The sequence below is a fragment of the Tenrec ecaudatus genome, chromosome 2 (genome assembly GCF_050624435.1).
Source record: "Tenrec ecaudatus isolate mTenEca1 chromosome 2, mTenEca1.hap1, whole genome shotgun sequence".
In the NCBI taxonomy this organism is placed as follows: Eukaryota; Metazoa; Chordata; class Mammalia; order Afrosoricida; family Tenrecidae; genus Tenrec; species Tenrec ecaudatus.
In genome coordinates this window covers 122,538,546-122,550,600 of record NC_134531.1, presented here as the reverse complement: position 1 = coordinate 122,550,600, position 12,055 = coordinate 122,538,546, and the positions used below count along the sequence as shown (strand labels likewise).

At 37.1% G+C, this 12,055-nt stretch overlaps 1 protein-coding gene across 3 annotated transcripts in view; it reads right to left on the bottom strand.

Annotated features, from left to right (window-relative positions):
• HSD17B4 (hydroxysteroid 17-beta dehydrogenase 4) overlaps positions 1 to 12,055 on the bottom strand; it is a 104,434-nt gene that overhangs the window by 54,415 nt on the left and 37,964 nt on the right. For all 3 annotated transcript variants that reach the window (XM_075541426.1, XM_075541427.1, XM_075541428.1), the window contains exons 11-14: positions 10,374 to 10,502; positions 6,928 to 7,025; positions 5,150 to 5,386; positions 3,453 to 3,504 (exon numbers count right to left, since the gene is read on the bottom strand). In XM_075541426.1, the coding sequence (XP_075397541.1) occupies positions 3,453 to 3,504; positions 5,150 to 5,386; positions 6,928 to 7,025; positions 10,374 to 10,502 (516 nt within the window). The remainder of the gene's footprint in view (positions 1 to 3,452; positions 3,505 to 5,149; positions 5,387 to 6,927; positions 7,026 to 10,373; positions 10,503 to 12,055) is intronic.

Sequence of the window (12,055 nt, the reverse complement as noted above, 5' to 3'; positions counted from 1 at the left end):
TCAAAAAACTTCGTAATGGGCCGGAGATGAGAGATGGTGAGAGAGAAACCAGGAGGGATGCCAGATGTGCCACTTTCAGCTCGTAGATCTACCTCTGCAGCCCATTTGCTTCACTGCTATCGTTTCACTTACACTATCACAACAGACTTTAAATTGTGCACCTGCATAGCTCATGGTTTTTCCCCAACCCAAATCGGACAATGTAACTGACTGCTCTTCCTAATGCCACCATCACTTCTCCATACATACAGACTCCAGAGTTGGCGTGTAAAATCCACATAGCATTAAAAATAACAAGTAATATGACTTTGGAAATTTTGATATGCAGCAAGGTTAGGAAATAATCTAATACCTAATAACTAATGCAATGCCTTAGATATTGTAAATATCCAGGAGACATACAAAGTGTGCACTGACTTGGATAAAAATTAACTTTGTAAAGACAGTGCCACTCAGTCCAGACTTGAGGGGTGACTAAGGGCTACAGTCTTGGGGCTTCCCCGAGACTCTGTCTAATCAGTAAGCTGGTCTCTTTTATGATTTTGAGTTATACGTTTCTCTCCCACTCGATCTAAGCCCATCTAATACATTCCTTTTCAAAGGAGTTGGTAGTAATAGCTTGGCACACTAAGGCTGAGATAAAGCTATTCATCCTTAAGCAATAAACATCCATAAGCTTTTAGTAAAATAAAAAGGGTTAGATAAAAATTAATGGATGCTTCTACTTCCATAAAGAGTTACAGTCTCAGAAACCCAGAGGGGCAGGTCTACCCTGTCCTACAGTCACTATGAGTTGAAACGGACTCTGTGGCAGTGAGTTTTTTGTGTGTTTCCCCCCTACTTACTTGCTGACCTCTATGTTATATAACCTTTTATAATCTCCTTTTTTATATTGGCCATATTAGGTGTTACATAGCCACCATATATGGCCAGTACATAATTAGGCAATGTTTCAGCAGCAGTGTAGAGAAATAAATATATCACATTATAGACATAAAATAAAAATAGAACTTTACGGAATAAATAAGCATTATTGAGAAAAAATGCAAATGATTTAAAGCTAGCCTGGTTTTATTTTCTCAGAAAGTATTTAGGGGGACAAATAGCTATAATATTGTACTTGTAACTTTTGGGAACTGAAAGCTCGAACATCTTAGGGGAAAAGTAGCTGACTATTATCCTAATATCATGAGCTTTGGCTCAAACTTCTTGCTTTCAACATTGCCAAGTAATGGCAACCTAAGAATACTATATATTTCCTATTTTCATTACTTTGGGCGATATGTCATAGTTTGCAGGCAAAGTTTTGTCTTTGTGAGGGGCATTATTAAGATTTTTGCCTCATTATCTAACACTCATTGTTTTCTTAAGCAGTGTTCAGTCACTTAAGGTTTTAATCTGTATAAATGAACATACCAAGTATCTTAGTCTAATAAGCTTTCCTACTTATGTATATTTTCCCTTTATCACTAGTATTTAAGTTGTTTACCAATGGCTAGATTAATGATATTACCATGAGAATTACCGAATGTCCCCTACATTACAATGCTGTCTCTAAAGTGGACCAGGGAGATATACATGAACTTTAGATATATGGATGGATATTCAGCTCCTACTCAATCACAAGCCCTAATCTAAGAATAGTTAGTTTTTATAATGGGGCCCTATTCAATACTTGCCTTCATGAAGTGATCACTAAAGATGTGGGTGCTATAGCAAAGGATGATGATGAAATCAGATGATGCCTAGCGCTCAGAAAGAACAGTGTCTGGCGTTTTAGCAATTGTCTTCAAACAAGCCACCCTCTAAGTGAAGTGTCGACTAAGTGCATAGAGAAGGAGCGCAACAGCCCATGTCAGCCAAGGATTGTAATAATCAAATCCATGAGTAACAAAAGGAATTGTATTAGAACTTGAATTCTGAACCCCAAGATTTCAGAAAGTAGCCCAAAATCCGTTTGAGGATTTCCCACAAGGATAACACCTCCATTGAATTCCCTCAGCCCACTGACCAGGAATGTAAATTGTCTTGTCCTAAAAGTGTATTGGAAAGTAGATTACTAAAAGTATCATTAATCAAAACTTAACACCTTACCACTTCTTTTCCCGTTTGACCTGTTTCAATTTGTCCGAGTTTTCAACTTTCTCTTTTAGCAAGGTTTATTCTTGTGATTTTATTTTGTTTTTATTGATGGATAAATCCAGGGATTTATAGATAGATAGATTTATTTATAGATTTATGGATAGATAAATCCAGGGTAGGTTTTATTGTGTGATTTTTAAAATATGAAATCTAGGATAGGTAAACCTACATAGATGATAGCTGGAATAATAATTTCTAAGGGTTATGACAGGGGAGATTGGGAGGAAAAAAGAAGCTAACAATAATGGATACAAGAATGAAGAAAATTATCTAAAATTTCATTTCAGTAATGATCGCACACCTTTTTAAAATATTTAAACTATTGATTTGTATGGTGTGTGAATTATATGGTTTAACCAATAATATGGTTAAAAAATAAAATCAATATTTAAATATACAAATTCTGTACTTTATGCTTATGCTTTTATGAGGATCAAAAAAGTACCTGAGAAAAGAATGAAGAACCACAACCATATAAGGATAACTGATTATACACAATCACTACACTTAAACTTCAAATTTTAAAAAGCATGCTTTCAGTTGTTAAGAACACATATGTCAACTGGACATCCCCTTACAGAAGGGTCTTGGGAAGGAGATGAGCCAGTCAGGGTGCAATGTAGCAATGATGAAACATACAACTTTCCTCTAGTTCTTAAATGCTTCCTCCCCCCACCCACCATCATGCTCCCAATTCTACCTTACAAATCTGGCTAGACCAGAGGATGTACACTGGTACACATAGGAACTGGAAACACAGGGAATCCAGGACAGATAATCCCTTCAGGACCAATGCTGATACCAATGGCAATACCGGAAGGGTGGTGGGGTTGAAGGGGGGGACTGACTACGAGGATCTACATATAATCCCCTCCCTGGGGGAAGGACAACAGAAGAGTGGGTGAAGGGAGACGTTGGACAGTGTAAGACATGACATAATAATAATAATTTATAAATTATCAAGGTTTCATGATGGAGGGGGAAGAAAGAGGGAGGGAAAAAATGAGGAGCTGATACCAAAGGCTCAAGTAGAAAGCTAGTGTTTTGAGAATGATGGCAACAAATGTACAAAATGTGTTTGACACAATGGATGTATGTACGGATTATACGAGTTGTATGAGCCCCCAATAAAATGATATATAAACAAAACAAGTAATAAGTAAGTAGTTAATCAACTTACTATAAGGGCTGACATACACATAAATAGTTTATCTGTTTGATCAGTTTACGTTATTCCTATTTAGCACACTGATCCAGTTTGGAAGATTAATCAGAAAACAAATCACAGAATTAATATACCAAGAACTCACCTGATCTGGGAAGTGGTTTATATAACTCCAAGTATTGCTCCCCATGAAGCAACTACGGGAAAGTAAGCAAAATTTTATTAGCAGCCTTTCTTTTTCTATAGTCTATCTATGGATATTGCTAATCAAAATTGCAACATGGTTCACATGCTCACAGCACTACTTTTCCCAAAAAAAACTCTCAATTTGCTAACTCCTTCTTAACCATGTCACGTAAAAATAACCAGTCCCACAGTCAGAAGACAACAGGGTGTTTTGGAGCCAAGAAGATGTCCTATATTTGTGTTCTCTCTTGCCATTCATTAAGTCCTTGTTGACTGATGAGTACAGATTATACCTACTTCTCACTTATCAACTAGCTTCGTATCTTACACTTTACATTTGTGACAACTTTGAATAAATTCTCAGGTACTACCTCGGATGGTTTGAACCCCACACAGGACTGTGGCTGAGCCCTTTGGCTCAGATTATTGAAATAGTTTTATAGCTAGTTTCCCTTGCTCCCATGCTTACACCTATTATCTCTCCACACAGCAACAGGAGTGAGATTGTGACTTAACATACTCAAGATCATGCCACTTCTCAGCTCAATGTACTATAATAACCAAGTACTACAATAGCATCTCATGCCAATCAAAGTAAAACATTACAAGGGCCTATAGGCCTTCTCCCAGGACGGCCCTCTGGCTCATTCTACTGACCTCAGGATCTTTTGTCCCTGTTATCTCTGACTCAAATATCTATCTTGTTGCCTCATCAATATCATGAGCTGTGGGGGGAGGCTCACAGCCATCCTCCCAGTTGCCAGACTGCAGTGGGCCCCACTCCCTGCTGTAAAAGACAATGGATGCCTGCAGACATCTATTTGGTTCCAGTATGTGGGGTTTACACCCTACTGATAGTGGTTCCTATTGAGATCTAGGGAATAGGTCAAAGTTAAGCCACCACCCTAAACCTAGGATCTGCCCATCTTGTTGCATGTATAACCCCAGTCCCTCCTCTTCCTATTGCAGTGTATGTCCCTAGACCACCCCCCTCTCATTACTGTATTACCTATAGGACAGCCCCTTCCAGTGACGTATGTCCTCACCTATAATTAGGGGGCTTTCATGTCCCCAGAGAATATAAAAGGGGCCTGGGCTAGCATTAAATCTCTCCCTCTCTCTCTCCCTCCATGTGGACCATCGAGTGGGGCAGAGGTGAGCATGCTACCATGAAACGTATATGACTCCACTTATTTCTATACTTCTCTTATCTCTCTCATGCTCTCTATAACTTTACTATGATCTTTACTTATTATCGCTGTACAATTGCGCCTACCGGACCCGTAATGATGTTAGGGGCCGGCTTCCCCTGACAATGAGCTAAGAACTAATATGTACATTTTACAAATAAGGTTATAGTAGTTATCTGCTCTAAGTTAAATAGTAGAGTCAATGGCAAAGAGAGGATTAATCAAGATTTTGGGGCTGTATATAGTTATAATTTTCCTCTTTTGGCTTCCCTTTCTAAACTCGTATCTTTTATTCTTAAAAATAAAAGCATGCTAAATCTTTATTCTTAAACCACTATAAACTATTTTATAATTATATATATAGATACATGTGTGTATGACACACAGATAGATAGATAATGTGAACTTTATCAATCATATTTTAACACTGATGAGAAGTAAATAAAAGGTTTCTTATTAGGCGCACCTTTGCAAAGTTGATTGAAAGGCCAGGAACTTCTGCTAATCCTCCACCCATTACAGATTTCTGTGCAATGATAACTCCAAAGGTAGGCAAACAGGAGAAATCAGAGCTTCTTTCGTAAAGGAATTTCAAATCTTTTGGATCCTTAGCTGAGGCCCCCACTCCAAGGGCATACATAATAGCTTCCAGTTCGGTATAAGCACAAGAAAAGGAAGAGAGTTGGTAGCCAATAGCACTTGCCTATGGAAAAGTCACAAAACATATATATATTTCATTGATAGCATTTTTGTGAATTCTTCAAACTTCAACTTTCCAAAACAAGTAAATGCTTACATACTGAATATTGCTTTTGAAAGCTGCTAACAGAATGCCATTTTAGTGAATTTGAGGGGATAACTGCCACTGTATTGGAAGTCTGCAAACAGAAGTCAATCAGCTAATATGTAGAAAATTATTCCACTTGCAGATAAGTACTTTTTTATTGTTTGCATCTTGCTATCAATAGTAATGATGTCTCATTTTCCACTTTCCCAAAACTCTGAAGGAGAAAGGCCTCCTAATTCAGTAACTACTAATTCAGTAACTATTTAACCCCCAATCCAAAGAATATTGAATTTGTTATAGAGATAGTAAATGGCTATCAGATCTATTGTATAAAATTCACCACAAACTGCTGAGCAAAAACAAGGCACAAATGCATGTAAATTAGATGGCTTCATAATAGCTCTAATTAATAAGAAAATTTACTGGAAGTCCCTTCCTGGGAATGTCTTTCATTTAATTGGACGTTGTATTTTTCTATTTGATTATCTTAATAGCTAATGTGAGACCTATACATAGATTCTAAAAGAATTATGCTCAATATTTCAATCAGGGTTGAAAAACTATAGCCACAAACTAAAGTGGCATTTACATTTTTGACGTATAGTTACAAAGAACAAAAATTGTGACAGAAATAGTATGTGGTCCTAAAAAAAGCTAAAAGACATTTACTATCTCTTTTGCCTAAGGGCTGAAAGAGAAACTGATGAATAGTCTGAACCCACCAGTGGCTCTGCAGTACAAGGATGTGGCAGTCTGCGCCTCTGGAGATTACAGACAGCGAAACCCCGCAGAGCAGTTCTCCCTTATCTGACTGCAACGCGACTCGTCAGAATCCACTACACTGCCTGCCCTAGTCACAAAACACCGGAATCTAATGTGAGGCAAACGAAAAATTCTGTATTATTCATACATTGCATTTAAAAAAAGGAAAAGTACAGGAGACGGTGAGTTTACTTCACGAGTGACAGCCACATTTCTGTTAGAATTACTGACATGGTGGGAGGTTTCTTACTTGTAGATATGTTGACATAATCTCAACATACAATATTTTATTAAAGTTTTCTTTAAAAGAAATGACTTGGGAGAACTACTACTATTATTTTCTGAAACATCTTAAAAAATCATAAATAAACCAGGATGAGCAATGATGTTCCCAAGCATCGAGGGTGCCCGTGAGAAATGGCTGAGGATGTTGCTTTCTGTTCTCCTGCAGTAGCAAACGCTAAGGGCACTGACTCCCCACTGCCTTAGTCTCCTATCAAGATAGTCTGTCCATTAGGGCTGAGAAAAGAGCAAGAGGGTGACCTTGAAAAGAATGTAAGTGATTTCTGAGTAAATTATTTTAAATGATCCCTGCTAGTGCTTGTCATCCATTATAAGACCCTATTTTTTTACATAAAAAGAAAAGAAAGCATCTTTATAGAAAGCAAATCTTTCAGGGTTTTTTCCCCACTTACAAATCCTGATGTGGTTGGTGGTGCTGCATGACTGGTATGATTTGTTGAAACTCCTGAATCTACTTTACTTAGAACTCCAAGTATACCGCCAGTTGATTCTAAAATCATTGGGGGGGAAAAAACAGTAATAATCAGAGTTTCTATTAAAGATATTACTTAGGAAAGCTCCAATATGCTATATAATTATCCTTAGAACATTCAGTAAACCTGTTGCAGGATTAACATTGACATTCATAAAGAGAATGTATGCCAGGGCACTGTAGGAAAAAAATTGCAGATCTCAAAATAAATCAAAGATAATTTCATTAGAAAACAAAGCATTAGCTGTACATAATCTAGAGAGTTCTCAGCTTTTGGATAATCATCTTTGAGTTATAATTCTGTAAAATGTGATACTTACCTGTATGTTTGGTGAGGAACAAGTAATTTCCCTCCCCTCTTCAAACCCGACCCCCAAGATGGTACAAAGTCAAGATTAGCCCCAGTCTCAATATAAATAATATCTCTGAAGACATTACTAAAATTCTTCCAGAGAAAACTACCATCGTGATCACTAACTCAGACAGGGATCTGAAGCCACTGTTCTGGAGTCTAAAAGGCTAACAAATGAAGAAAGCTCATGACACCCAAGGATAGCAAGCTCTGGGATATTTCCAAGAAACCCAACAAGTAAGGCCCTCTTTCTGAACTAAGCTAAAAATTACTAATAATAATAAACTAAATATAGAGTCTGAGATGAAGTGGGACATCTATCATTTCTAATGACACTGGTTGAGTGATTTCCTACCTATTAATCCTCCCGTTTAAGGATGCTGTCTAGAAGTGAGGTGTTTTAATCACAAGGCAACTTAGGATAGGCTGAAAGCACTGCACTCACAGATAAACAACCTGAGTGGATTCATGGCTCAAACACCAGCTAAATGAGGAAGCTGGAGCCAGTTCTTTCGTTTTCCTGGAATTTAGTTGTATCATCTGCAAAATGAGAAAATTGAGTAGGTGCTCTGGAAAGTCACAACTTTATAGAAAAGGTGATCTTTCTTTTTGTTGTATTTCAAATTCTAGAGGTTAAATTTTCATTTGTAATGTGATTTAATTAACTTGTATTTTTATAATAGTCTAATATTTTGGAGGGAATCAAATGGAACCCTGCTATCAGAAAAGTTTTAATATATTTCATCCTTTGTTTCCTTCATCTATTTTCATTAATAGGTAACTGGCATTTGCAAACAAATTGTATCTCACAAATCAAAATATAAAATGCAGAAAATGCTACTGTTATTACATTCATGTTACGATCAACTCGAGTGAAGATTTCAAGGGTGCCATTCAGGGGGAAAACACAGTATCTCTCTATTAAACTCTGAACATAGAATTGCCAAAAGTAGAGTTTTTAAAATATATAAATCATTTTATTAGGGGCTTGTACAGCTCTTATCACAATCCATCCATCCATGCATTGTGCCAAGCACATTTGTACATGTGTTGCCATCATTTTCAAAACATTTTCTTTCTACTTGAGCCCTTGGTATCAGCTCCTCTTTTTTCTCTCCCTCCCCAGTAGAATTTTTTATTAATAAATCTGATTCATGATTTTCCCAGAGAGGCCTTTGAATATCATATACCATATATATATATATATATGGCATATTGGAAAAAATGCTGTGATTATCTATGTGGTTACCTAGTCATGCAGAATATGTCATAGATCATTCAATAACTCAATTCAACCAACATTTACAAAATTCTTACTGTGAGCCCAACACTGTGCTGCCCCCATACAAATACAATCTCTGCCAGCAAAAGGAACTTGCAATGCAGTTTAAAAACTATGTATTTATTAACCAAAACTAGTCAAGAGCAGTTTTAATTACCCTATATACTCATGTATAAGCTGAGTTTTCAGCACTTTTTTCAGTTCATATTTTATTTTATTTTATTTAACATTTTATTAGGGACTCATACAACTCTTATCACAATCCATAGATACATCAATTGTATAAAGCACATCTGTACATTTTTAATGCAGTTTTTGTGGTTACATTAGGCACCTCAGCTGATATTCAGGTCGGCTTATACTCGAGTATATACGGTAGATGACAGGTAGCATGGTAGGAGTTAAGAGATCAATGTGGCCCAGAATATCTTGGGACGTTTTATTGAACATCTGGGTCTTAGGTTTTTCAAATGAAACACTAAAACTAGCCAAGGCAACAAACAAAGGAAATGGCAAGTAGTTGTCGCTGTTGTTAATGGCAGAAAAATTCTGTTAGTGACGTAGTAACTCAAACAAAGCCAAGTGTACTCCCTAGGCACGGGAGAACCACGCTGGTGCCTAGGAGGTTATGAGTTGGGCTGCGAACCACAAGGTCAGCAGTTCAAACAGAGCAGCCACTCCTCAGGAGAAAGATGAAACGCTCTGTCCCCCTAGAGATCTACAGTCTCATTTTTCCAGTATTCTAGTTTGAGAGAAGTGGATAGAAGTGGGTATATTTTTCTTAATGTGAAATCCAAGATAGGTAAATCTATAGAGGTAGTAACTGGATTGATAATTTCTTAGAGTTATTGGGGCAGGAGGAGGATGAGCATGCAGAGTTAATAATAAAGAATACAAGAATGAAGAAAATGTTCTAAAATTGATTGTGGGATGATCATACAAGTCTTCTTAATATATATAAACCACTGAATTGTGAGGTATATGAAATACATGTCAATAAAATTGTTTAAATTTTTAAAAAAACAAATAAGATTTACCACCTCAGAAACCCAGGGGAGTAGCTTTATCTGTCCTATAGGGTGACACTGAGTCAGATCTGTCCTTTATCTGTCCTATAGGGTGATATCTGTCCTATAGGGTGGATACTGAGTCAGATCTGTCCTTTATCTGTCCTATAGGGTGACACTGAGTCAGATCTGTCCTGGGGTGATATCTGTCCTATAGGGTGATATCTGTCCTATAGGGTGGATACTGAGTCAGATCTGTCCTTTATCTGTCCTATAAGGTGATATCTGTCCTACAGGGTGGATACTGAGTCAGATTCAACTCAATGGCAATGAGGTTTTTGGGAAGTATAAAAGCACTGAACCTAAATAAAATAATACATGTTAAAAACTGGGTCAGAAGATTCAGGTTACAGTTAGATAGATCATGGGAGGCTCTGAAGCTACCCATCAGATGGTGAACAGGTGCATCCAGCACAGAGGAGAAAATACCTCATGCATGCAAGCATGCACGGAAAAAATAATAATCCAAGAGAGATGAAAACTTGGCAGTAGGAGCAACTGAAAGGTTTTCCATTTTTAAGGGTCCTAATACTTACCAGAGTAGAAAATATGCTGTGGACAATTCAAAAGTCTAACTCAACAAAATGAGAACAGCACTGAAACAGAAGAAAATGCCATGCCTTCATTTCTCTAATCAGGGCTGAATTAACAAGAACTCTCCTTACCTTGAATACTCTGAGGGGTGTTCGAATTATCAAAGTCACAGATCTGCACCCATTTCGCTTTCACCGCCTCAGGAGTCATTGGCTGATTCTGCTGCCTTACAATGGCCCCACGGGTTCTCTCCCAGCGTACTGAGTGCAGAAACCAAACCAAGATATTAACACATGATTTAAAGCAAGATGCATAAGAGCCCCTTGAATTTTTTAAGAAAAAATAAGATTCTAAAATGTAAGGAGTGTCACTACATGTCTTAAAATGAACATATCCTGGAATAACATGTAACATCATGATAATGACAAATATTTTTAAATACTTGAAAGTAAAAAAAAATTCTCCTTTAAGTGTGACATATATTTATTAATGGTAGAATGATATACTACATCTAAAAGTTAGATTATATAAAATCACACACACAAAATAAACTGACTTCAAGATTACAGATCACTCTGGTAATATACTTCCCTCTCTAGTTTATAAAGATAGAACAGAATTTAGGAAAAAACAAACTGAAGTCTAGGCAGGATTACAGATCAAAGACTCCAGTTAACACAGTTAGTACAGCAGGTATTCCTGAATGGTTCTCCCTCTTCCTCCCTCCCATCTTTCTCCATTTTTCCACAGAAAGTCCATTGAAATAAACAAATTTTCATAAGTCTTAAGAAAAAATTTAACACTGATTTCCTTTAAAAAGTCAGAAGACTAACTAGGCCTACTATAGTACCTTTATGTAAATAGAATGCTTGATGATTACTAAAGGACAAATTGGTCTTGGGGAATGCCAGAAACGCCTGCTTCTAAATCTTTCCTATTTATCAAGTTACTAGACACAGCTTTCGTATCAACACGTGTTCTTCCATGAAGTGGAAGTCATAATGTTAGGTAGAACAGAAAGAAAACTCACCCTGGGCAAGAAGATGGGGTAAAGGGGGAATTTCCTATTCACAGAGCAAAGAAGTGAGCAGTTCTACATCCAACAGTAAAAGATGCTTCTATCTTGTAGGCACAATATGAACTCAATGTGTTTAGGAGCTAACTGGAGAAAGGAGACTTGACAATCTGTAACTGAGAGTACAACACCTCAAAACTACAGTAGGCGGCGTGTTCAGGCTAGCTGAACATGCCCACATGTGCACTGTCCAAGGGTACTTTTATTTTCCAAGAAAAAAGCTTACATTTCCTATTTCTCTCCTTTGAACTCTTTCTCAGGAGCAGGACAAGAACCAAGGATGGCAAAAGTCCCCGATTTGGGGCTTCCTCCACTAACAATAAGACACTCAAAGATGTATGAGGAATGAGTTACAAAACAACTGGAGTGAGTAACCCTTCATGTCACTAAAATAGTGACATGATACAATAATAATGTTCTAACAATGGCCTTCAGTGATGAAAAGCTTTCAAATAATTGTGTGATTAATTTTGATACCAGCAACCAACTACTGAAGACTAGAATCAGGATAAAACTGGAATTTGCACACATTTTTTAAAAAGTGCTTAAACAATGATCAAATGTATTGTTTACAAGCATTGTGCTATGGAGTAGAAAAGAGCTGATGCCAAGTGAATTTACTTTGGGGACAATTGAGCATAATCTCAATAGAGCAGCTGTAATTTTCATCCCAGAAAATGTGATCCCCCTATTGTCTTCTCCTGTTGTCTCACACTTCATATAAGAAAAATAAATGCT